Source organism: Argopecten irradians, chromosome 10 (assembly GCF_041381155.1).
Source record: "Argopecten irradians isolate NY chromosome 10, Ai_NY, whole genome shotgun sequence".
NCBI lineage: Eukaryota > Metazoa > Mollusca > Bivalvia > Pectinida > Pectinidae > Argopecten > Argopecten irradians.
In genome coordinates, this window is record NC_091143.1 from 24,177,862 (window position 1) to 24,204,453 (window position 26,592).

The window sequence follows — 26,592 nt, forward strand, 5'->3', positions numbered from 1 at the left end:
GGGACGGGAGGATGATCCATCGCTCACAGAGCGGATCCGCCCGCTGTCCTCCCCGCTCTTCGAGCGGGTTCGCCCGCTCGTAGAGCGAGTTCGGCTGCTCGTTCCTAGAGCGGATTCGCCCGCTCATGGAGCGAGACCGCTCGCCCTCAGAGCGGATTCGCCCGCCGATCATATCTGTCTCAGAGCAGGAACAGTTACTAGTACGACATTTAAGCAGTTTCGAAAAGTCATGGCATGTTAAGTCTTATACAATGTATATCATTTTTCTTTTTTCATATTCATAATCTATTTTAACAAAATGGAAAAGAATCGACAACAAGACTATATGTGCAACATAAATGAATTGTTTACAGGAAGATGTTAGAATTACGCTGAATGTTCACGGTAAGTACAAATTCCTTTTGTAGTATCTTGTAGTTGAATAAGGTCATTGTGACATTTATTTGGAACAGACATATACAAGTACAGAGTGAAATATCGGGAAATCATATTATCTATTATACAAAATAACGATTCCGGAAGAATGAAAGAGCCTTTACTCTTACATCCATACCATGTACGTTTCAATTACGTAAGTGTAGTTTAACAACGTGAAGTTAACGCGGAGACTTTCATGTACTTTGTATAGTTGCATTGCCAACCGTATACCGGGATCAAGGATTATGTTGTTTTGATTACACATGCCCCTGTTGATAATGACATTTTTTTAAAACAAGCTATAATTTTCAAATATATAGCAGAACAAAATACTCGGAAAACATATATAAATAGTCTTAAATCTGACATGGATTCCAAACGTACGTTGGTGAAATTACTTAATGATCAATAATCATGTGTACTACTTGGTACGCTTTATATTTTCTAATAAAACTAAATAGATCTATGCACAACTATCTGCATCTAGATTTTAACCCTTTAACAATTTTGTCCCAAAATTTAGCAGATGAATACATGTGTCATAATGACATTCACACGCTGATGGTCTTGCTTTTTATATCTTTTATAATGACACAAACACGAATAAGCAGTGATTCCATGATCAGAATTAATAAACTGACCTCGTTGACATCATTTGGTTACTTCTGTCTGGCTTACGAGGTCTAAATCATAAAACAAAATTTCTAGTTTCATTTGTATTTTAAATCTTTTGATAGTCTATCTCTACCGGAAGTCACGGGGTATATAGGATTGAACCAGAAATATATATTTCGAACGCAGTTATATTGAAATCATCGGGAAAGGAAGACATTGTGACCGACATTATTATCCAGATATACATTTATGTACATGACGTATACACAATATCGCATAGTTAATTGATATTGCGTCATTAGTTTTAACTGATGATATTTTCAGCGATATACATGTAATTTCAAAGTTTCTCAGAAGCTCTTACCCTCTTTTGTCGTATAATTACCAACAGTTCTCCTATAGACGCAAGTATCACATTGTTCCAAACCTCTTACGATCGTGTTTCAGTGTTAGAATAAATAAACCATTTTGAGAGAATGTCGATATATGTTTATGGTCAGAAGAATAGAAGTTTTGACATTAGTTTGACAGCTGACAGAAACTGAGTTCAATAGGCCTTTGAACATATCATATGTAGAAGTTTCTGAACATACATAAAATTTAAACATTCAAACGACTTTATTACAGCTTTATTACAAACCAGATTGGATGGATTATTATGCAAATTTGTTTGAATTGTCTACGGTGTAGATATACATGTAGGTAAGTCATCACCAATATGTTGATGGTATTATAATGATAGGAAAGGACTTTTTCAGTAAATCACGAAAACATGCTTTTAAAATTAAAATATACGTATCTTCTAAAGCCCACGGCGGCGTATTAGGGCCACTATGTCATTTTATTTATCTTATACATATAAGGTGTTATCTTGTACGTACATGTACAAGCCATAGATACTGAGTTGTACGTTCATGATACATGTACTTTCTTGTACGTATAATATATATATATTAAGTTGTACGTACAAGATAAATAAAATGATATAATGGCCCTAATACAGGTAGTATATATTTATACTATGCAAAAAGTATGCACAGAGCGGGCAATAAATTGATACTTTGATAATAAGGAAACAGACTATTCATGAATACGGGTTACTTTAATAATAAGCGATACAAATCCATTCTAAGCAGAAATCAGTTTGGATTAAACAAAACAATGAGAAGTAGAAATGTTTCCTTACTATTGATTTCGCATGTTGTTCATAATACAAGCTTACTAAGCACCTTACGGTGTTCCAAGCGCACGGCAGCCATATGCATTATACAGTGTCTAAATCTCGAATTTCGTCCAGTTTTCAGAGTCAAAAAGTTAGTATTTTGAATATTTTTTTCGTCAGATGTTTTGAGATTCACTTTATGATATGCAAAATAGTCAATTGATAGTTACATTTCATCATATTTTAAGCAGCACTTTTAAGTATTTTAGGATTCTCGATACCATATGTAATGTGTTCTGGTTGGCATTTTCAACGATAAATAACTATTCAAACATAACTTACATATGTATTCAGGTTCTTTAGAACGACATGCAAATATAAATGTTGAACAAGGAACTTGAGATATATGTTGTAACTATTAATATGTGGTCTGCACTAGCCTGCATACATATGTACGTATACGATTTTAAGTGCTTGGTTCATGTGAGGTCTCGAAATTGAATACGAAACTTACTATTCTAGTTTTATTCTAGCTTTGCTTTTTGCGTACAATAACCAAATAACTGGCCGCGTGCACGTGGTAGTCCTACCGCTCCAATGTTGCACTTTAAATTGTTCATCATTCACATCATATTCTCAGGTGTCCGGTGTAATTATGTAACGTAGCCTTCACACCTGTACTACGCCCCAGGACAAGGCATGGGACAACCATTGACACGGGTGTGTATTTCACGGTTGGTTGATCAGACCTACCTGTGACATCCCTGTATGGACTCCCTTGTATACCTGTAGGTTGGTATCCCAGTGGAATTGATATCAATCAATCGACTCAATCAAATTGTTTTATTTCATATAGAGATTTAGATAGCTATTTATACCATTTATGGCTCAAGAAATAATATATGTTTCTTATGTCTCGGATATAAGTGACCTACCTTACCTGGCAGAAAACAGCGAGTGTTCACAGTTCTTATCATGTAATCATGGGTAAATAATCAATGGTCTATCCTTTCGCAGAGATTTAGATAGTATACTATGTATGTCTCTGTCGTGGTGTAATATACCGAATGTAAAATGTGATTAACCTTGATTAATAATAGAACTCGGCTTATCTGCTTATGGAATTAAGTTTCCATCACCAACTTCATTTGATTGAAAACATAGCTTTTTTAACGTAGACCGTGTGTGTGCACAGTGGTCACTGTCGTTACTAGCAGTACTTAAAACTAAACCTGGTACTCATTCTTGAAAATTATTTTCTTCGTGTTGACATATAAAACTGGATAATAGTCAAGGCCATGACAACAGAGTCACCGACTGATGAGCGGGCATTGTTTTGATTGGTCGTAGTATCAGTTTGAGTGACACTTTCCAGGTACTTTGTTTTCCAGTTACAACCAGAGGATCAGCTCGCGTGTCACTCTTACCTGTATGGATGGAGATGGACCCCCTGTGGTCAGCGAAAGCTACAGGATGTTTCCCCACGACTTCCAATTACCAATAATTATGTTGTTAATAAGTCGGTTAATGGTCAAGTGTTGTGACACCTGCGGATTGTAGTGGTCTATACAGTAGGCTAAAATACACATGTATAAGCAGTCTAAAGGCATCACCTTGTAAAGAGATTTTCATAATGAAATTATCATTATCTCTGCCTTGCGTAAACATGCACGGCTCGGTATCTTTTTACTAGAAATCTAATCTCTGTTAAATTACTTAATTATCAAACTTCGAGAATATTCAATTTTCACTATGTAATTTAAAAGGAGAAGAATTCGGAAAAAAAATGGTCATATTTAATCATCCATTTGAACATGTTTCTGTATAATCAAGAACCAATTCAACATAACGAAAAGAAACAAAATATGTATATAATGTATTTCGTTGTTCAATACACGCAGATCATAGACAAACATTAGGGCGGGGGGTTAAAAAAAAAAAAAAAAACTTGCGAGTTTGAATTATATAATACACAATTCATTTATAGTTGTAAACGTGTTTCTCTTCGTTTTAAACCATCTTCAACAGTACATTTATTGGTCATATCAAGGACGTATATGACTTATAAATCCTTGGTCATATAGATTATCATTATTGGTTAAAGAATTGGATATCCGAAATTTAGCAACTATCAGAAATGTTAAATTCCTGACATTGTGCATTACATTTGCATTGTTCTTTCTCGACATGCCATTTGTAAATAAATTTTGCAGTTTCTGGTATAAAAATACATATACATGTAACCAGAAACATATATCTTCATGTACAAATGCATACATGGGTGTTTCTGAAGTGCATACATGGATGTTTCTGAAGTAAATACATGTAGTGCTTGATACACTTGTTACATTTGTATATGTTATGTACGAACGGTATATTTTACTGTAAACCAATGACTTATAATTGTTTACGAATATGACATTATACGGCAATTACATGATGGTCCATCTATAACTTACCTGTGGACTGATATTTTGACACGTGATGTGTGCTAATCAACAAAGCGTGACAGGTCACTAAACACCCTTCTCACATAATCTGGTTAGCCCCCTAATTAGCCAGGATTGACCACGCGTTTTAGTTACAGCAGTATACAGGTATAGAGATTAACGCAGCACGACATTGGCTATATTCGGAAGTATTCTGATTTCAATACTTGATATCTGCTATTGGTATATAAGACATTGACATTCTCAGCCTCATTTTTTTCGTCTGATCCGGTGTATGTTTTATTTTCAAGTAAAGACATTAATGAATGAACTTGAGCGAAATATCAACAAGTCGTCGGATGTACTGTATTATATGAAAGCTGAATTTATTTCATCAAAACCAAATTGGTCGAAAAATACCACTCCTGATAAATTATAAATATTTGTGATATGACGGTTCTCAAAAACTTGTTATATAGAATTTGAACCGCCAAATTACAGTAGAATTAAATGACAAAGATATGTACTGGTGATTAGCAATATAATAATCGTGTACAAGTATATGTAGTTCTAAAATACCGCGGATATACTTATTATGTACATTTTATTGTGTATAATTATGCAGAGATGGCAATTCATCTACGATAGGTACATCAATATATGTATGGTATAAATCCCTATTTCCAAGTGTATTCCGAACTATATCTGTGATTGAGAATATATTAAACTTGTATCGGACATGTACACAGGTATTTGTGCCTTACAAATCGATGTTCAGATTCAGATTCTTTATTTTGTTTAAGTGTTACAACTTATCGCAACATAATGCATAAGGTTAACACTTAGCCAACATTCTGAATATTTAGGTATACAGGTAAGGTATTTTGTTGGCCAATGGAGACTACGCTTGATATTTTGTATTATATGTATTTTAAATAATAAACACACGTTGTATATCAGAATGCATACATCCAGTAGTAGATTTTGAATATAGCTACTACTTTCAAATAATTTCATTTTTAATGAATATATATCATAATGGACACAAAAAGTTATTACATTTTGAACATAGCTACTACTTTACAGTCTGTAGAGTCCTCATGACGTCACAGGTCAGGGTTCAAAGCTTGGGGCTTCAGGTGTGTTCTAAGAAAAGTCGCATTATCTCTAATACCGTAATGGAAATCGTACTTTGTCCATTCTAAATTTTATCCAATGGTGCGTTTTGCAAGTTTTATACATCAAACCATTCCGTGTACACTAAAACGGAGAGAGAGAAGTACAGAAGTGAAAAAAAAAATAAAAATCAGTAAGATGATTATAACAATTATATGTTACTTATTCCAGCTGTCTTTAGAAATTGCAAAAGTAAGAAATCTAAACGAAAGTTGTATCCCCATTCAATATATATAATCCTCTATCTTCAGCCAGCCTCCGTTATCCAGGTAAAATTGTACAGGTTTAGGTCGTTCATCGCAGTTGGTCCCTCATTGATTGGCATTTTTAACTGAAAAGCATATAAGAAAACGGTAGTTCAAGACAAATTTATTTATAAAAAAAAAACCGTTCCAGATAACAAATCGGCAAAATAACCATTGTTCTCCCTTAAATATTTTTTCCTGCTGGTCCTAAGGACCGGCTGACCCTAAAAGTTACTGGTCCTTACAAAGTTACAATTCATCTCTATAGCTTACATAATTACTAGCAAAGTAATAGTTTTACTAACAAAATATATCTGCATATCCGGATTAGTATCGTAGGCTCTTAACAAAATTGGCCGAAAACCAGAATATTACCAAAATTTGTTTTGTACAGTTTGATCTTCAACCTTTCTTCAATTCTACTGCCATTTATGTTTTTTATATCTTCTATCTGGACCAAAAGTTGCCTGTCAAAGGACCAGCTACATTATACAAATTGTCTACCTGACTATAAAATTGCCGGTCAAGGGCAGATGGACAGGCGTTAATTTTGAACGCTGAAAATAACGATCCCCGATGGCGTCTCCTCCGGCGTATCTGGATCCGTATCTGCACGAGAACGTAAATGTGCAAAGTATCGCATTTTAATAATGAGAATTATACAAAGAATGGTAATCGCATAACATGTAAAAATTGAAATTATTTAATATTAAACGTTGCTACTCATCCTATATTTCCAAGGGGACACAACAATTTCGTAAACCTTATTATATATATACATGTATATTTTAATCATCCTCATGATTAATTCTTATTATCTTACTTAGAACGACGAATTTTGTCGAACAAGTAGTTAAAACACCTTAAGATAAATGAACAAATAAATAAACAGTAATGATATTTTTTCTGGGTTTTGTCTTTTTCTTGCATAATGCATCCGAATGCGACATACATGTAGTGTGTATATCATGATATGTATATGAGTGTAAGTTGACCAATAATGGTTATGAAACGGGTTTTGAAAATCACAGGTAGGCGTGTCGGGCGCCGTATGCAAATATTGATAGTGATGAGCTGCGGGTCGATTACGTCACGCACCAAATAAGTCTCGTTACCACAATATATATTCTGATACCAAAAGGCGGATATCTTAGGAGTCCGACAACTGTTAACTAATAACTGATATTTTAGAAGCGATCTTTATAATTGTGTTTTTAATTTTAATCCTCATTTCTTTGAACTTGATGATAATCATAACTTACAGTCCGCCCATACAAAACATGCTAGGTAAATATTACATGTACCTTATAAAATATGTGTTTTAACTTCATATAATTGACAGATCGCCAGCTGTCAGTCAAGTCGCACATGACTTTGCATTTTGTATTGTGTGTGCTACGATGTATGCTCCGACATTGAAAAGAAACACGTGCGTTTGTGAGCACGAGACGTGTTTATATTACACATGGCGATCGGTCAATTCATTTTCAGTTTTACTTCTTTTACCCGTTTCGGTGTGACATAATTGTGTATGTGTGTGTTTTTTCCTTTTTTTACTTCAAATTAGTGTCTCATAAGTCAGTTTGTGTGGATATCATTATCATAATATTTTCATATGTACTAGTACTCTGATGAAAACTCGGTTGTTTTTATGTGATTTTGATATGTGACACTCAAATAAAATAAAATGTACTGATACTCCAAGTGATCGCGTCTAGATCTTGAAAGGAGTACTCACTTCATTTTAGCGTGAACAATTGCAAAGTGAAAAATCGTTGCACTATTCTTTTGATAGTTGAGAATAGTTTTGCTTTACATGACATATCACTATTAGGCTATATGCCATTCTCCAATAAACAGGGTTCATGGTACATCGTTTTAGCTAGTAACCAAAGATGGCGGTCCTACACTCTGAAAAATGATTATCAGCACTAGTGAAGAAGGTATCGAAAAAATGAATACAATGACAGGCACTTACCGTTTTGGCTGGAATATGCGAAGTTGGTATTTTTACATTGAACAGGCATATTCATCGTATTTTGTTTCCCCCGCTGGTCGATTTCAGGTCTTTCCAGATAAATATATATTGCACAGTGAAGATATCGAGTAATAAGTAACAACATCCAGTCAATTGTTTTATTTTTATCTTAGTGTCAAACAATTTGCATCGTATAAAACACTTCATAAAAATAATATTTTCATCAAACGTTAGGTATGTCCAGCTAATGATGGCGTACTTAGACAATTTACATAATAAATAAACTATATACATATACATGTAATTACATGAAGCAAAGCATTCTATAACGTTGCATGGTAAAAGTAAATAAGGATTTTGAGAGGAATTATCTGACATTAATTTGAATTGGTTAAAAATATCTACTGTATATATTCTGAGTATAAACATCATTCAGATAGTAAAAAATACCAGTTAGTTAAAGACATTTGAATTACAGGCCATATGCATATTATTTGAATTTGTCTTCACAACCATTATTATGTCATCATGCCAAAAACGGGGTATTTTGATAAAAACGACGAAACAATACGACACATTCTAATAATAGATCAGTATATATCAAATCTTGAATTAGTGTCAAATTTTGGAAAGACAACACATGGACATATACTGTATATATTATCAATAGTATATTTTATTAAATACTGAATAGGATTGATTCACAAAGCACGTGTTAACACATCATTCTATTTTAAAACAATTTCTTCATAGTTTCCGATGAGCAAGTTGAAGAAGGTTAGTTCGTTAGCTAACTTACTGAATAGGATTGATTCACAAAGCACGTGTTAACACATCATTCTATTTTAAAACAATTTCTTCATAGTTTCCGATGAGCAAGTTGAAGAAGGTTAGTTCGTTAGCTAACTATACTCGTCCCTTTAGTTTTAGATTGTGTCATGCTAAGTAATCATCGTGGCATGTTTGTCAAAGCTGAAACGATGTCAATATCTACCAACAGATCGCTTGGTGACAAATCGATGCCGAAGTGTATCATATCGCTACCGAAGCAGATCATATCGCTGTCGGAGCGGGATCGCTGCCGGAGCGGATAATCTCGCTGCCGGAGCGGGATCGCTACCGGAGCGGATGATCTCGCTGCCAGCGGGATCGCTGCTGGAGCGAGCATTAAATCGCTTGCGGAGCGGGACCGCCGCGGGAGCGATCTCGCTTGCGCGGATCCGCAGCGAGTTCCGGGCGAGTTCGCTCGATTGTCGCTCGTCGCTCGCGGCGCGATTTAGTGCCGAATCACCCTTCGGGTAGTGTATTTACATAGATAAATTTTTAAACTGGTCAGAACAAGTAAAAAAGGTAGCATCTAAGCTCTCAATAGCAATTGCATTACTACGAAAAATGAAAAGCTATCTACCAAGAGAAGCTAGGAAAATTTACTACAATTCCTACATTTTACCAATTTTAGATTATGCCGCTATAGTCTGGGGTAATGGTTTGACAAAACAACAAATAAATCATATTACAAAACTACAAAAGAAAGCTCTTAGAATAATGCTAGATAAACCAATACTATCTGACAGTTTGGCCCTTTTTAAAGAAGCTAAAGCACTCCCTTTTGAACTCAGATTAAAATATCATACTGTAATTTTGGTTTATAAAGCACTGCATAATATGACACCGGATTATATATGTACTTTAATTGAAACTTGTCAAAATTCTTGCTTGTACAAACTCAGATCAGCTACAGAAAATAAACTCCTTTTACCTAAGTTACAATCAGAGACAATGAGAAAGTCATTCAGCTACTCTGGAGCTGTATCTTGGAATAATCTTCCACTTGATATAACACACTCCACATCCCTTGTAACTTTTAAGCAAAAGTTAAGAAATTATTTACTATCAAACTTGATAATCTAAATGAATTATTTATTTACATTATGCTTAATATATGTTACCTATATCAAAACAGTTCCTATTATTTCGTTTAAGGAATATATACTATACAGTATACTGTATATGAAACAGTAATGTATGTGTTTCCCCCATTTCACTTGTGTTTTTCCATTGTATTCTATATAGATTGTTATCATATGCATGTGATGTATATTTTGATGATTTATGTCAATTTTGTTTGTGTTTATATAATTGAGGGCCATATGGAAGATTAGCTCCATGCTAAATATGCCACCTCAATAAATAAAGTATTATTCCGTTATTATTTATTATTATTATAGTTAATCCCGTGTATATACACATAAATTTTACACATAACCTAGACAGTTATTCATTTGTATACCGCTCATATCGGAACTCTTTCCGAAAAAAGGTGCAAAATGCATAGCTCAAATGACGAGACGCGGGAAAGAAAACAACAAAAGATAGGAGAATAGGATAATGAGGATAATATGTATTTTTAAAGGGGAAAAGAGAATTGTAAACATAATTATTTTTACAGGTACAATCGGACTGGCGGATGTACGTACTGTAAGTCTCGTTCAACACAAGGTAAAGTTTACCTGTGTAAGCCGTGTGCTCGGCCGTCACAGCTCGGCGCGCCCGCTCGATCGTAAGCGACGAAATTGTGTTAATATTAGCGCAGAAACATTGAATATAAACGCAGAAACACTGAATATAAACGCAGAAACTCTTAATTCTATCGAGAACCGGCCGAATCTGTTTAATTCACACCGTCGCAATCAGAAAAGTTTTGGCGATTCCCCACCTCCGACAAATGTAGCGAATAAATAGCCGTGCACGTAACGAAGTTGGGTAATTGTGGACTGATACCCCTCTGTTATTCGGCCCGTTGCAGCCGTCACGACCCACGGCGGACAGAAAAATACTTAATTATAACAGGAAAAAAAAAAATCGCAGAAATCGAATTGGAATTTGAGGGGAAAAGTCTTAATATAAAGGTTTTAATACTGAATAAAAAAGCACATAATGCTAATCCCTGCCAAAACTTGTTAAAAATTAAGTATTTCTGCCGATATTCTAACAAGTTTCGGCAAGGATTAACACATTTTGAGGTTACCAGTGCTCGCATCTATTACCGCTTAAGGACCCGGGGGTCAGCCCTATCATTTGTACAATTTCAAATCCCAACCCTATAAGGATGCTACCATTGCATTATAAGTGCTCTTCCATTCTTAGTTGCAGAGAAGAAGTCGTTTATATGGAAATAGCTAAATTGACCCCTTTTGACCCCACCCTTCAGGCCACCGGGGGTCAGCCCCATCATTTGCAAAATTTTGAATCCAAACCCTATAAGGATGTAACCATTGCATTATGAGCGTAATCCCATGTTAAGTTGCAGAGAAAAAGTCATTTATATGGAAATTTTTGACCTCGCCCCTCAGGCCCCCGGGGGTCAGCCCTATCATTTGCTCAATTTGGAATCCCCAGCCTACAAGGATGCTACCATTGCATTATGGGTGCTATACCATGCTTAGTTTCAGAGAAGAAGTTGTTTATATGGAAATAGCCAAATTGGCCCCTTTTGACCCCGCCCCTCAGGCCACCCGGGGCTCAGCCCCATCATTTGTACAATTTTGAATCCCCACCCTATAAGGATGCAACCATTGCATTATGGGAGCGCTATACCATGCTTAAGTTTCAGAGAAGAAGTCGTTTATATGGAAAATAGCCAAATTGACTTTGACCCTGCCCTCAGGCCCCCCGGGGGTCAGCCCCATCATTTGCTACAATTTTGAATCCCCACCCTATAAGGATGCTACCATTGCATTATGGGTGCTATACCATGCTTGGTTTCAGAGAAGAAGTGTTTATATGGAAATAGCCAAACAGTGACCCCCTTTTGACCCCGCCCCTCAGGCCCCCGGGGTCAGCCCCATCATTTGTACAATTTTGAATCCCCACCCAATAAGGGATGCTACCATTGCATTATGGGTGCTATACCATGCTTGGTTTCAGAGAAGAAGTCGTTTATATGGAAATAGCCAAACTGACCCCTTTTGACCCTGCCCCTAAGGCCCCCCGGGGCTCAGCCCCATCATTTGTACAATTTTGAATCCCCACCCTATAACGATACTACAATTGCAATAGGAGTGCAATCTCATGCTTAGTTTCAGAGAAGAAGTCGTTTATATGGAAATAGCCAAATTGACCCAATTTGACCCCGCCCCTCAGGCCCCCAGGGGGTCAGCCCCATCATTTGTACAATTTTGAATCCCCACCCTATAAGGATGCTACCATTGCATTATGGGTGCTATCCCATGCTTGGTTTCAGAGAAGAAGTCGTTTATATGGAATTAGCCAAACTGACCCCTTTTGACCCCGCCCCTCAGGCTCCCCAGGGGTCAGCCCCATCATTTGTACAATTTTGAATCCCCACCCTATAACAATGCTACAATTGCATTATGAGTGCTATCTCATGCTTAGTTTCAGAGAAGAAGTCGTTTATATGGAAATAGCCAAATTGACCCAATTTGACCCCGCCCCTCAGGCCCCCGGGGGGTCAGCCCCATCATTTGTTACAATTTTGAATCCCCACCCTATAAGGATGCTACCATTGCATTATTGGTGCTATCCCATGCTTGGTTTCAGAGAAGAAGTCGTTTATATGGAAATAGCCAAATTGACCCCTTTTGGCCCCGCCCCTCAGGCCCCCGGGGGGTCAGCCCCATCATTTGTACAATTTTCAGTTTAGTAGCCATAAGGATGCTACCAGTCAAAATTTTGTTGAAATCCGACCAGACGGTTATGGAGAAGAAGTCGATTGTGTTGAGGGACGACGGACGCCGACCATCTTGTTTTTCCTAAACAGGGCCCTCATAATCTCCACCTGTCCCTTTGGCACAGGTGAAATAGAGAGCCCAAGGGTAACCTCCATGTGCAAGTTTGAGAAAAATTCCCTTCAGTACCTTCTCAAAGAAATATCAGATAAACAAACCTTGCAACTATGCCAAAATCAAAGATGGCATGCCTGGCGGCCATCTTGTTTTCTTTTTGCCGATCAGCCTCAAAATCTGTATGGCACAAACTAGGGACCAAGGGTAACCTCCATGTGAAGTTTGAAACAAAATTCCTTCAGTAGTTCTCAAGAAATATCGATAACAAACTTCAACTGCCAAAATCAAAGATGGCTGCCTGGCGGCCATCTTTTTTTCCGATCAGCCTCAAAATCTGTATGGCACAACTAGGGACCAAGGGTAACCTCCATGTGAAGTTTGAACAAAATCCCTTCAGTAGTTCTCAAGAAATAGTGATAACAATCTTCAACTGCCAAAATCAAAGATGGCTGCCTGGCGGCCATCTTGTTTTTCCGATCAGCCTCAAAATGCAATATGCACAACTAGGTCGCTAGGGGAACCTACATATGAAATTTGAGACAGATCCCTTCAGTACTATCTTAACAAACTTTAACTATCAAAATCCAAGATGGCGGCCTGACGGCCATCTTGTTAACTGATTGGTCCAAAAATGCAATATGCACAACAAGGGCCCTAGGGGAACCTACATATTAAATTTGAGAAAAATCCCTTCAGCACTTTTTGAGAAATGGGGATATCAAACCTTAACTATCAAAATCCAAGATGGCCACCTGGCGGCCATCTTGTTTTTTCTATCAGCCTCATAATCTGTATGGCACAAATAGGGACCAAGGGTAACCTCCATCTGAAGTTTGAACAAAATTCCTTCAGTAGTTCTCAAGAAATATCGATAACAAACTTCAACTGCCAAAATCAAAGATGGCTGCCTGGCGGCCATCTTGTTTTTTTCCAATCAGCCTCAAAATCTGTATGGCACAACTAGGGACCAAGGGTAACCTCCATGTGAAGTTTGAACAAAATCCCTTCAGTAGTTCTCAAGAAATATCGATAACAAATTTCAACTGCCAAAATCAAAGATGGCTGCCTGGCGGCCATCTTGTTTTTCCGATCAGGCCTCAAAATCTGTATGGCACTCAAGAAATAATAGGGATGCACAACAAGGGCCAGGGGAACCTCATATGAAATTTGAGACAAATCCTTCAGTACTATTTGAGGGTGCCATCTTGTTCACAACTATGGGACCTAACCCATGTGAAGTTTGAACAAAATCCCTTCAGTAGTTCTCAAGAAATATCGATAACAAACTTCAACTGCCAAAATCAAAGATGGCTGCCTGGCGGCCATCTTGTTTTTCCAATCAGCCTCAAAATCTGTATGGCACAACTAGGGACCAAGGGTAACCTCCATGTGAAGTTTGAACAAAATCCCTTCAGTAGTTCTCAAGAAATAGTGATAACAAACTTCAACTGCCAAAATCAAAGATGGCTGCCTGGCGGCCATCTTGTTTTTCCGATCAGCCTCAAAATGCAATATGCACAACTAGGTCCCTAGAGGGAACCTACATATGAAATTTGAGACAGATCCCTTCAGTACTATCTGAGAAATAGCCATAACAAACTTTAACTATCAAAATCCAAGATGGCGGCCTGACGGCCATCTTGTTTAACTGATTGGTCCAAAAATGCAATATGCACAACAAGGGCCCTAGGGGAACCTACATATTAAATTTGAGAAAAATCCCTTCAGCACTTTTTGAGAAATGGGGATATCAAACCTTAACTATCAAAATCCAAGATGGCCACCTGGCGGCCATCTTGTTTTTCTATCAGCCTCAAAATCTGTATGGCACAAATAGGGACCAAGGGTAACCTCCATGTGAAGTTTGAACAAAATCCCTTCAGTAGTTCTCAAGAAATATCGATAACAAACTTCAACTGCCAAAATCAAAGATGGCTGCCTGGCGGCCATCTTGTTTTTCCGATCAGCCTCAAAATCTGTATGGCACAACTAGGGACCAAAGGTAACCTCCATGTGAAGTTTGAACAAAATCCCTTCAGTAGTTCTCAAGAAATATTGATAACAAACTTCAACTGCCAAAATCAAAGATGGCTGCCTGGCGGCCATCTTGTTTTTCCGATCAGCCTCAAAATCTGTATGGCACAACTAGGGACCAAGGGTAACCTCCATGTGAAGTTTGAACAAAATCCCTTCAGTAGTTCTCAAGAAATATCGATAACAAACTTCAACTGCCAAAATCAAAGATGGCTGCCTGGCGGCCATCTTGTTTTTCCGATCAGCCTCAAAATCTGTATGGCACAAATATGGACCAAGGGGACCCTCCATGTGAAGTTTGAACAAAATCCTGCAGCAGTTTTTAAGAAATAGTGATAACAAGCATTGTTTACGGACGGACGACGACAGACGACGGACCACGGACGCAGGGCGATTTGAATAGCCCACCATCTGATGATGGTGGGCTAAAAACATCACTACAGTAAAACTGGATATCCTTGTCTGGGGTAAGAGAAACACTTGTCTTTACATCCATTACATGAGATCCACCTTGACCGTCACACCAAGAAAAGTTGGGTTTTTTTTATTAATATATATCGTGATACAAACAATGACTTAATCAGTGTTTTTATATTTGTGTTCTTATTAAATGTCCTGTTCATGGTTTCTCAAAAAGAAATATTTGGATTATTTCAGATATCACTCTAACTGAGTATTGTCAGCTAAAGGCCATTGCCTCTGGGTTCTAGAGCTCCTTGCTAGGATTGTCCATTAATACAACTCAGAAAAGGAACATTGTCCATAAATGAGGTTGGCTGCCCTGCAATGAGGACTTTCACTTGATATGAATGACCGTTACATTCAAAGACAAAATAGCCAGCAGTAAAAACACTCCTAATTATCAGTTTATTCGCTTAATTGAATCAGCAACAACAGCATAGAGTTTATGGAAAATAATTATCATGGTGTCCAACAACTGGAAACATTCTCATGAATCTGAATAAAAATATTCAAAAGATTCGGACAATGATAACTTTTTATAATAGACCATCCCCATATCTACCTTGAGGATATTTTTTCCAAACAAACATGAAAATACACTGTGTCTGTACACATTTTTGTATTAGAGATCAAGAATATTCCATTTATAGATACAAATAGATATTGCTCACATGGATCTTTTCTTACGCGGTATTCTCGCTATTCTCATAAAGGGTCCAATAAATCACTTTGTAATTACTCTGGTTGTCATTTCTTATGAATTAATAGAATGGAATTAGGTGCTTTAAAGCAACATGAAGTTACAGACAATACATCTTCTAACTGTGTTTCTGATTTCTAGAATTTATAAAGACCATTTCCAGCTTTGATATCCATCTATATTTTTAGATTGTTTACTGAAATGAATGATCCATAGAATTTGATTCACCATATTTTAGGTGATCCTAGAACGACATAGATCACAACTGGATGTCAGTTCATCCATCATGTGTTAGTCCATGCCTGTGTAATGTATGGGTCAGTTAGGGGACACGGCTGGCCAGTATCATGCTCTACACTGTTTATTATCTGTTGACCAACAAGCTATGATTATTGACATATCAAAAATGATTCAGCTTTTCCCAGACTTTTCCAATACAGCTCTAAGCTTTCAATGATATCAAACCTCGCATGATATAAATAATCAGAACCATGTCAAAGTGTGGGCTTCATTAAATTTGCCATTGTCCAGTTGGCATTCATCCTTGCATAATCGCCAACTGAAGGAAGTTTATGCTGGGGGCAAACCAGGGTTTGACCCCGATACTTCCAAACACTATTGTTTAAGTTACCTGCAGGTCACCATAAGAATCAACATAGTTCAGTCCCGAAACATTTAAATGATTATATAGGCCTAACCTTTTGTAAAAATACCTGAGTCATTGTATTCTTTATTATTGATCATATGGAAGGTAAATGTCACCACAAATTAACTACAAAGACACTGCTTTCTTGCTTTTTATAAAAGACTTTCTCTAGACTTTATCAACAAACAATATGAGTATTGCTTAAGCAAGATGTCACCTGCCTGTTTGTCCCAACTCTGTCAGTTATTAAAATAAATCAAACAAACAAACAGACAAATCAATGAAAACTGTAACCTGACAACCATAACATTATTTATTATATTGAAAAATTTTGGTGGAAAAAGTTGCTAAGGTGCTGAGAATGCAATAAGTGACATTGAAAGGTGACAAGTCTGTCTTTTGACCATTTCTTGCATCCTCATGTGTTACAACGGCTGACACAATAATTACTAAGCCTGACAGTGACCTGTCTTTATTATACCAAAGATGTCACTGACCACAGATAATGTGCCACCTTTCCCTAACCTGTGCCACTGTAAAGTTCCTGTTCGTTCCATCGGCATCTGTGACCTGCCCTTGTTGGCTGCTAGCATTGACATAATATTGTCCTTCTCTGTTAGTCTTGTAAACTAAATACACAAGGGTTAAAGAGATAATTAAATGTCTCCTCAAAAGCTCAAAGATTAACTATAATGTCAGTCTAGTGTCTATTATTCCACTTTAACAGTAAACAAGAGGCCCCTTGGGGCTAGGATACAAATTAATTTGTACTTTCCTCTATGGACCAAAACTGCTAGTTTAGGATAACCTTTGAATGTATTTACACAGTTCATCACATTCAAAAGGTCAAATAGTAATATCATGGCAAAGAGCATTAAGTAACAGTATAAAAGTTTGATTTTCAAATTTGTTCAATCTTACTGATGTAAAGCTACAAGATCAGCCAAAACAATTGCTCGTACAGGCACTTTTATTGTGTTGATATGGCCCAATAGTAATATTTAATTGTTGCAGGATTCATTTTAGGCCGTGGGATGCAGAGACTGTGAAACTTAAGGATGCTAAACTATTTATAAGACTTGACTTAAAGTTTTGCGTTGAGCTCTGTTTCTCAAAAAGTATAAATCCAATCCTAACCAAACTTTAATCATAGCTAAATGACATCATGATCACCTCAACACACCTTATTGTTGCAAGATTCATTTCAGGGTGTGGGATTCAGAGGCTAGCTGTGAAACTTAGTGATGCTAAACTATACTTAGCTCTTTTTCTCAAAAAGTATACCGTAAGTCTAATCCTAAACATCCTTGAAATATAGCTAAAGGCCATCATTTTCTTTTGGACATAATAATGATGCATTTCACTTTTCCTTCATTTTGTTTTACTTTCAGAAGTCTTTAAATATTCCATGATAGTTATGTAATAAATCAACAATGCGGTACGGGTGATATATATATAATTTTGTGTAATTCTTGTAAGTATTGATAACTTTACGAATGCATTTAAACAAGCTCACTGAGTCTGGCTACAACACAATTGCCCTTTACCAGTCCAGCACGGTGAGATACTATCTGGCTTTAGAAAACAAAATGCCCATCCGTTCTGCTAACCTTGATATTTCAATGATAATATATCCTAATATTTCAAATGAATATGATTTGAATTACCTTCGGCCACAAATCCAAGGTAGATAACTCAGTCTGATCAGTCTGATTAATACTAGGCAGTAGCAGATAACCCAATCAGTCCTTAAAAGTCACTGTACAATTTTTTTTTCTCATTTGACCTACAATGGGATTCATCAGACATTGTGGTGACAAGGTAAACGGTGGACACTTATCAGAAGTATTGAGAACCATCAAGATATAGCGGAATATCAACGTGATGGGAATAATGTCACGGTGTAGTCCTAGAAAAATGTCGTAGAGAACAATTACATTGACAGCAGTGTGCTATTACGATTATTGCCCATCCCTGGACTAGCATACGCCTTCCCAATCATACTGGTATCTCCATCACATTCATACTGGTACCTCCGTATATACTACTGGCAATACAATTAACACAGCTTGAATCTATTCCATATATAGCAAACAGGTTCTTGTGCAATTCTGTATGCACTATCTTTACAACAAAGGTTTTGGCTGTGTACATGCAATCAAACATTTGAATTGGATTTAAGTTTTAGTTTGGTTTTATTTAGTGTATGGTCCTATCAGCAGCCAGGGTCATTGTATGGATGTGCCAGGTTTGTATTGTTCTATCAGCAGCCAGGGTCATTGTATGGATGTGCCAGGTTTGTATTGTTCTATCAGCAGCCAGGGTCATTGTATGGATGTGCCAGGTTTGTATGTGGAGAAAACCACTAAGCCACCACGCACGGCTCCTCAGATATTGAAGCCTTGACCACAGTTACTAAGTCAGCTTTTTACATCATAGATTTTAGGCATGTGTCATCACAACTTCTTCAATTTGTCGTCAGTCATTTTGATTAAACTTGAAAACTGAAGTTTGTCAGAAAGAAATGTCCCTGCCAAATGAATACTTTGTGGTAGAAAACAGGACTTATAATCATTCTATTTCAAGGTGTTACTTTAATTCAAATATGTGTTACTCTGACTTGACAATTTCCAAAAATGTCATCATTGTGGTTAATATCAAAACTAAAATTGTCCATTTCATATTTGAACAATCAGAAACTTTCATTTGGTTACCATGGCAGCAGATATATTTAAATAATGGTGTTAAGTACCATTCAAAATTAAAATTGGACAATGTCTAGTTCATTTTTGAAAACTTGGAAGCTTTTATTTTGTTACCATGGCTACAGATATTTTTGAACTAACATCATATCATATGAAGGGCCATGACTCACTGACCACACTTTAATGGAAATCGGGTGATTAGATTGTTTCTGTGAACTGTAGACAAAGACTCAGTGAGGCTTACAAGCCAACATACTGATACTTACACATATCAGGTATATATGGCAAAAAGGATAGAGTTTTGTTTCACTTTTGATTGAGTATTAATTTGGTAGCTTTAATAATCAACACAGTCATGCAGAAAATTAGCTCTACTTTATATATGAGGTCAATGACCGACTACAAGAGATATTGCCTAAATGAATTTGAAACAATAATTTGGGTCAGCAGAGAACTACCAGACGATTCACTAATTATTGTATGGGATAAATCCCTGGATCCAGCCAAGGCTTGACCAATAGTCTTAGCGGAGGAATCACTGTATAATCTAACTATATACAAATAGACAGTTCCTAAAACCATCATCCTTAGAGATCAAGATCATTCGTGACCTAGATTATCAAGCTTATAGCCTTGACCATCAGGAAATATAAAGTCATCAGCTGTTCAAGAATGGTTGCTACGGAAATAACCATCTCAATTTGATTTTGGATGTTTCTTTTTAGATATCAGATGTTTTTTTGTTGTTTTTTTTTGTAAATGTGGTTTAAATTGGTTTGGCGATGAAATATGATCAACTTTTGATAATTAGTCATTCTTCAAGCATTGAATTTTCCTAATTAACATTAATTTCAAATAATTTAATGCAATTGGATGTTGTTTTAAAATATTCTGGGGAAAAAAATGTCCAGAACCAGCTACTAAATTGTTCAATGGTCATAATGAAATTGTCAAAGTGAAACCAAATAAAAAAGAAAAGCTTCGTAAAACCAATTCAAAGACATTCCCATTGGGCGAAATAAATGCTTTCGGCATAAAAATGTTCCAGTGGCAAAATGCCTTTACTGACAATTCTTTTGACGGACTGATGATCTCGTTCGTTGATATGATACCCGAGGGATTCTGTTTTCTACCAATCAGTGTGAATCGTAGTCTTTTCTGCTTAAAACCTAGAAGAGAGCTCTGTTTGAGTAATGCTATATTGTTCTGTTACAGTCGTAACCAGACGACAGAAACATCATCGTAACGTCAATAATTGTTCTCGTCTTTTTAAAGTGGATCGTCTAAATTGGTCTAATGCTGTCTATATTAGAACAACCAAATATAAGTTTGATCAGTCCATATATATGTATGTTGATAATCTATGTATGTGTAATGTTTCTGTCTGAGAGCCAACAGTATAATGGTCAGTTGGCATAGATCACTGACCCAACGGACAAATCTATGTAAGTTAGCTTATATTATGGTATAAAGAGAGTACGTAGGTCCTGGATACTTATAGAGCTCCATTGGGTGTAAATATTTACAGATCGATGATGGACATTTAGCTGGCCTAAATATATATTCAAACATTTTCTGTAACTTCACAAACGCTCAAACATAAATCTTCATGAATTGTCTTAAAGATTTGTGGAGTAAATTGCCCATTAGCAAAACTAAATTTTGTGACAATTTGTTATGCAGTTTTGATTGATACAATCGACAATTTGTTGGGTTTTTTCTCTCTGTGTATTTCAGTGAAAATTGAGACTAGATTAGCTGTCATAGCAATCTGTTAAATCACAACAGTTCTGAAGGGATGTCGTCTGCTTTTTACACCAGAACTACTGCCTCACAACACACACTGTTACATAATCTTACAAACTCATGCTGTTACATTATATTACAAAACTGTGCAGGCCTTATCTAGGATTATGTACAGATTTTCTATTTTTTAGGTTTTTTTTTATTTCTATTTATTTTTTTATTAACTTTTTTTGGCATGGGAGGATAAGAGAAGGATTGCTGTGCTATCTAGCTATCTTGTACAGTAAAATCTTGTTAAATCGCCACTCGATATACACCCAAACCTGTTTATAATTGCCATGAATTTATCTGGAACATATTGTCTTCCATATGATACACCTGTTAAACCAGTACGAAACTTGCCTATCGCTATCACATTCCGGAACAAATGGTTAAAATAACACTATAGCGACCTCAATAATATCGCCAAATTGGGTTACTTGGCATGGATGTTTTTGTAAGGTGCCTGACTGCTGACTGACAGCTCATCGACTGTATACACTATGGTCGTGTGTACAACGTTTGTTTTGTATTTTTTGCTAAACATCCTATTAACAGTAAGGGTCATTTGAGGAGGTGTCAGGTTTGTTGGTGGAGAAAAGCCAGAGTATCCAGAGAAAAACCACCGACCAGCAGTCAGAACCACATTGCATTCTACCCAGAGGTAGAAGGCTTGTGGTAATATGTTGGGACACTTAACCACACAGCCCCCACTAATGTTCACTATCTATTAATCATTTTACAATATCCATGTACAATTTGACGATTTGACGATATATCATATACATCATGTTGTGAATATGACAACATTTAAGATTTCAACTGCAAACCTAATATACCGCTCTTGATATACATCGCCAAAATCTAAGAATGCAAAGGTTGCAATATATATGACAAGATTTGATGTACTGTATGTGAACGCTTGTACATGATATACATTCATCATTTATCATCTGGATAGCAAAATAATTTGTTCATCATTGTAAATGTAAAAGTTTATAAGCAAAGTCTATATGTGATCACATGTCCATCAGTTTTAAATAAATTGCCATATTTAATCAAATCTTGGTTTAAGTAATATTTCATGAGGTACTGTAGTAATTCTTATCAGCTCAATGTCATGATATGGACTGTTCTGTAGCAAGGTATGTGATATTGGAGAATCATGTACCCAAAAAATTTGATGAAATTAACAGAACTCTAAAAAATAATTATTTTATATTGATTGCTCAAAGTTTAAAGCAATTTATCTTCAAATGAAGTCAAAGATAAACTACAAATTCAAGTGATATCAAATTATCCTCAGTGGTGTCAATAGACAGGTTTTTTTCCCTAGTAGATTTTGATTTCTACTGACAGACTTCATTGATATTTATAAGCTAAAGCACCAAAGAGAGAACTAGCTGATTAGTTACTGATGTCCATTTTCGTTAATTGAATTGATTAATCTAAAATCTGTGACACAGAGCCAATGAAATAAAAGTGGGATGTTTATGGAGAATAATCAAATGAATGAGTTGTTACTGGTGATGTCATATATTACAACATTGTACACAAACAATACCCAAGTCTGGACATCTAGAATGAGATTGTCTGATAAATACTGTTCAATACCCTCTCCATAAATAACGTGTCACATATCATCAATCAAACTCGAGACCATGTGCCATACTTTTACAGATCCAAACAAAAGGGAAATATAGTTTTATTTTTAATACCTCTTTCTGTACCCTCCCTCTTCCCCTTGTCACATATAGTTGACAATCGTGTAGCAGACACCTAATATTGATGTTCTTTCTTTGCAATAAATCTCCTATTGTGTTCAAATTGCCAATACAGTGATATTGTGTACCTTAATTATAATGGAAAGTATTTCAAGTTCAAAACAAACTTCGTGTTTATTTTTTTTCTTATTTCCAATTTATCTTTTTTTTTATTTTCAATTTTAAAATTCTTTTTGTTTTTTTATTTCCAATTAATTTTTTTTCTATTTCCGATTTATCTCTTTTTTTTATTTCCAATTGATCTTTTTCATGTCAGAGGAATAAGATAATCAAGGAAACGTTATCATTATAAACAAAATGGCGACTTGTTGCACTTTTATCCTAAATTGCATAAATCATATTATGTAAATTTCAATAATCTTTGGTGCAGATTTTAAAATCAATCATTAAATTAATTTCTTAGTGAGTCCAAATGATTACAATAACGGTGCATGTCTAGATTCAATAAATCAACACCCAGAAACTGTAAATATTGTAAAACATTGTCTTGAAATCTTCCAGGGGCAAAACTAACAACTATATTTCCAGGACGGAATCAGAAAAAAATATAAAGTACATTCCATTTGTGTTTGTTTTCACAATAAAATATGTTTCTACAAAAAGTATAGATGAGTAATTTGGTCTTTCCAAAATATCTATGCTAACAATACGTTCCCTGTTGTGAGTTGCAAAAGATGATAACTTTGAATTTATATTGTATCTTTATCATGGTGGATAAAATGAAACATACAGTAATCTGGATCCTATGACACTTACATCACGTCTGACCATAACCTTGACCTTTAGTTACCATTAGTTACATACCTAGTACCATGAGCTGTTTGTCAACACCCTAGCTACCACTACAGTAAACAGTCTGTAATCTTAACATAATGGTGTACTTCTATTAACAGCAGTTGTCAATTTCCAATCAGCCACCTTGCATTTCCAATTAAGACAAAAGAGGGTGTATAATATGGAGAAAAAACAAAACAAAATTCTTCTTACCTTAAACGATAGGGACAAGAGTACTGTTGACCTTGATTCTCAGCAAGTGCAATTTGTAGAACGAGCAGTTCTCCGATTCCATTCACAATTCCCAAAAGGGACCTGCACAGAAAAGGGAGATAATTAGGTTAGGTTGTTTGTATCAACACATTAATGTAATAAGATGTGTTTTTCTCCAGCTGATGGCCACTTTCTTGTCATGGTCAGTTTTATTGAATGGACAACCAATCAGAGATTTTGTTTCTTAGCAGGAAGACTTATATATACATTGGTAACTGCTGTGACATTTATACGACAGTTAAAAGAAAGCATACAATCACTTGATAAACTCAATAGTATCCTCAATAATGATAACTGAAACCTTAATTTAAGAATACACAAGGTCAAATATATATAAAAGACAATTGAGACAATTGAGAAATCCCAAAGAGATCTTGGTGTCCACAAGAAGCAATCTAATTAATTATATATTAATCAAATGGAACATACACTGTACTTCAGATCTTTTCTTCTCTGTTGGACTCCCCCCCCCCCCAAACCCAACCCCCCCCCCCCCCCCCCCCTCTCTTCCATCTCCTCCCCATGAAACATACAATTATATGCGAAAACAGAATGATGAAAAACAAGAAGATTAAAAACAATAGCAGTAGCAACACTCTCAACTTCAGATCAAGTGGATCATATGAAGATAGTATATTAATGTCTTTCAATACTTTCAAAGACATATAGCATCAACAACAACAAAATCCAAGGTCAATTGCTGGATAACATTGTTTTCTGATCGGTTCCAAAATAATATATGAACAACCAGGTACTAGTGGGACAATGTATATGAAGTTTGATAAATAAGTTACTAGTGGGACAATGTATATGGAGTTTGATAAATAAGTTATAGTATATTGGATTAAATAAGTTACTATGGACAATGTTTGAGTAAATAAGTTACTAGTGGGACAATGTATATGACAAAGTTTGATAAATAAGTTACTAGTGGGACAATGTATATGAAGTTTGATAAATAAGTTACTAGTGGGACAATGTATATGAAGTTTGATAAATAAGTTACTAGTGGGACAATGTATATGAAGTTTGATAAATAAGTTACTAGTGGGACAATGTATATGAAGTTTGATAAATAAGTTACTAGTGGGACAATGTATATGAAGTTTGATAAATAAGTTACTAGTGGGACAATGTATATGAAGTTTGATAAATAAGTTACTAGTGGGACAATGTATATGAAGTTTGATAAATAAGTTACTAGTGGGACAATGTATATGAAGTTTGATAAATAAGTTACTAGTGGGACAATGTATATGAAGTTTGATAAATAAGTTACTAGTGGGACAATGTATATGAAGTTTGATAAATATAAGTTACTAGTGGGACAATGTATATGAAGTTTGATAAATAAGTTACTAGTGGGAAAATGTATATGAATTTTGATAAATAAGTTACTAGTGGGACAATGTATATGAAGTTTGATAAATAAGCTACTAGTGGGACAATGTATATGAAGTTTGATAAATAAGTATAGTGGAATATGGATGAAAAGTTTGATAAATTAGTTACTAGTGGGACAATGTATATGAAGTTTGATAAATAAGCTTGGAAAAATGAGAAATACTGTTTGAAACACGCTCCAATTCTTATAATTCAAGGTAACCGGCTGTCAGCCATCATGTTTCCCTGAATCAATCCCAAAACTGAATATTCACAGCGGGAACAAAATACATATGTTCTTCCTCAGAAATGGCAAAATTCATTGATCAAGATTAAAAAAAAGCTGCATATCAGTCATCTTTTAATTCACATTAGTTCCAAATAAATATGCACAACTCAGGTCCATTAAAATTTAAGATGTTTTGAATACGGTCTAAGATTTAGTGGTAACAAACTTTTCTTCTCAAAATTCAAGATGGCTGCCAGTTGACCATCTTGTTGTCCAATCAATTTCAAAATGAACTCATGGAATCTAAAATTTGTTAATATAGAACTCTTCAGTACTTTAAGGAAATAGATTTTTAAGATGGAGGAAAGTCTGTGTTCCTATTTACAGACAGCATATCTAAGGCATAAACCTATAGCTATACCCTCATTGTATGTTAGCTATGCACTACAATGATGGGGGTTTAGATGTGGAATGTTGGACAACGTGGCCATCATGAAATCGGAGGTTTGATATGATCTACCAACACAATGACATTTATATAGTAGTGAACACCACCTGACAAGGGAAAACTCTCCCTAAAACACATCAGTAACGGCACAAGTTTACGAGACGTGCCTCAGTGAGAAAAGAGAATGGAGAGAAATAAATCAATTTCTGTTCCATTTTTAAAGTGATAGACTGTATAAACAGGCTCATCATTACCAAGGACGAAGATATCCCGCTAGAATGCTTCGACATTTAAAACGGTGGGAAACAGAGTTACACCGAACGTTATTACCCTAACTACCTTTAAAAACAATCACCTTTATTTTCTTTCTATTACCATTTCTTTTCCTAACGTTGCCATATTACTCCCAGGTATATGATCAGCACTTATCACAGTTGTTAATCTGACACCACAATCCTCCTATTCAGCCCTTAAAGAAAACTGATTGATTTATCAGTAAATACCTGTCAGTGATATGCATTTGGTTTCCATGGTTATGCAGA

General features: G+C 35.8%; 1 protein-coding gene across 1 annotated transcript in view; it reads right to left on the bottom strand.

Annotated features, from left to right (window-relative positions):
* LOC138332616 (focadhesin-like) overlaps window positions 1-26,592 on the bottom strand; it is a 315,742-nt gene that overhangs the window by 171,510 nt on the left and 117,640 nt on the right. The window contains exon 5 of the mRNA XM_069280615.1: window positions 23,931-24,032. Within this exon, the coding sequence (XP_069136716.1) occupies window positions 23,931-24,032 (102 nt within the window). The remainder of the gene's footprint in view (window positions 1-23,930; window positions 24,033-26,592) is intronic.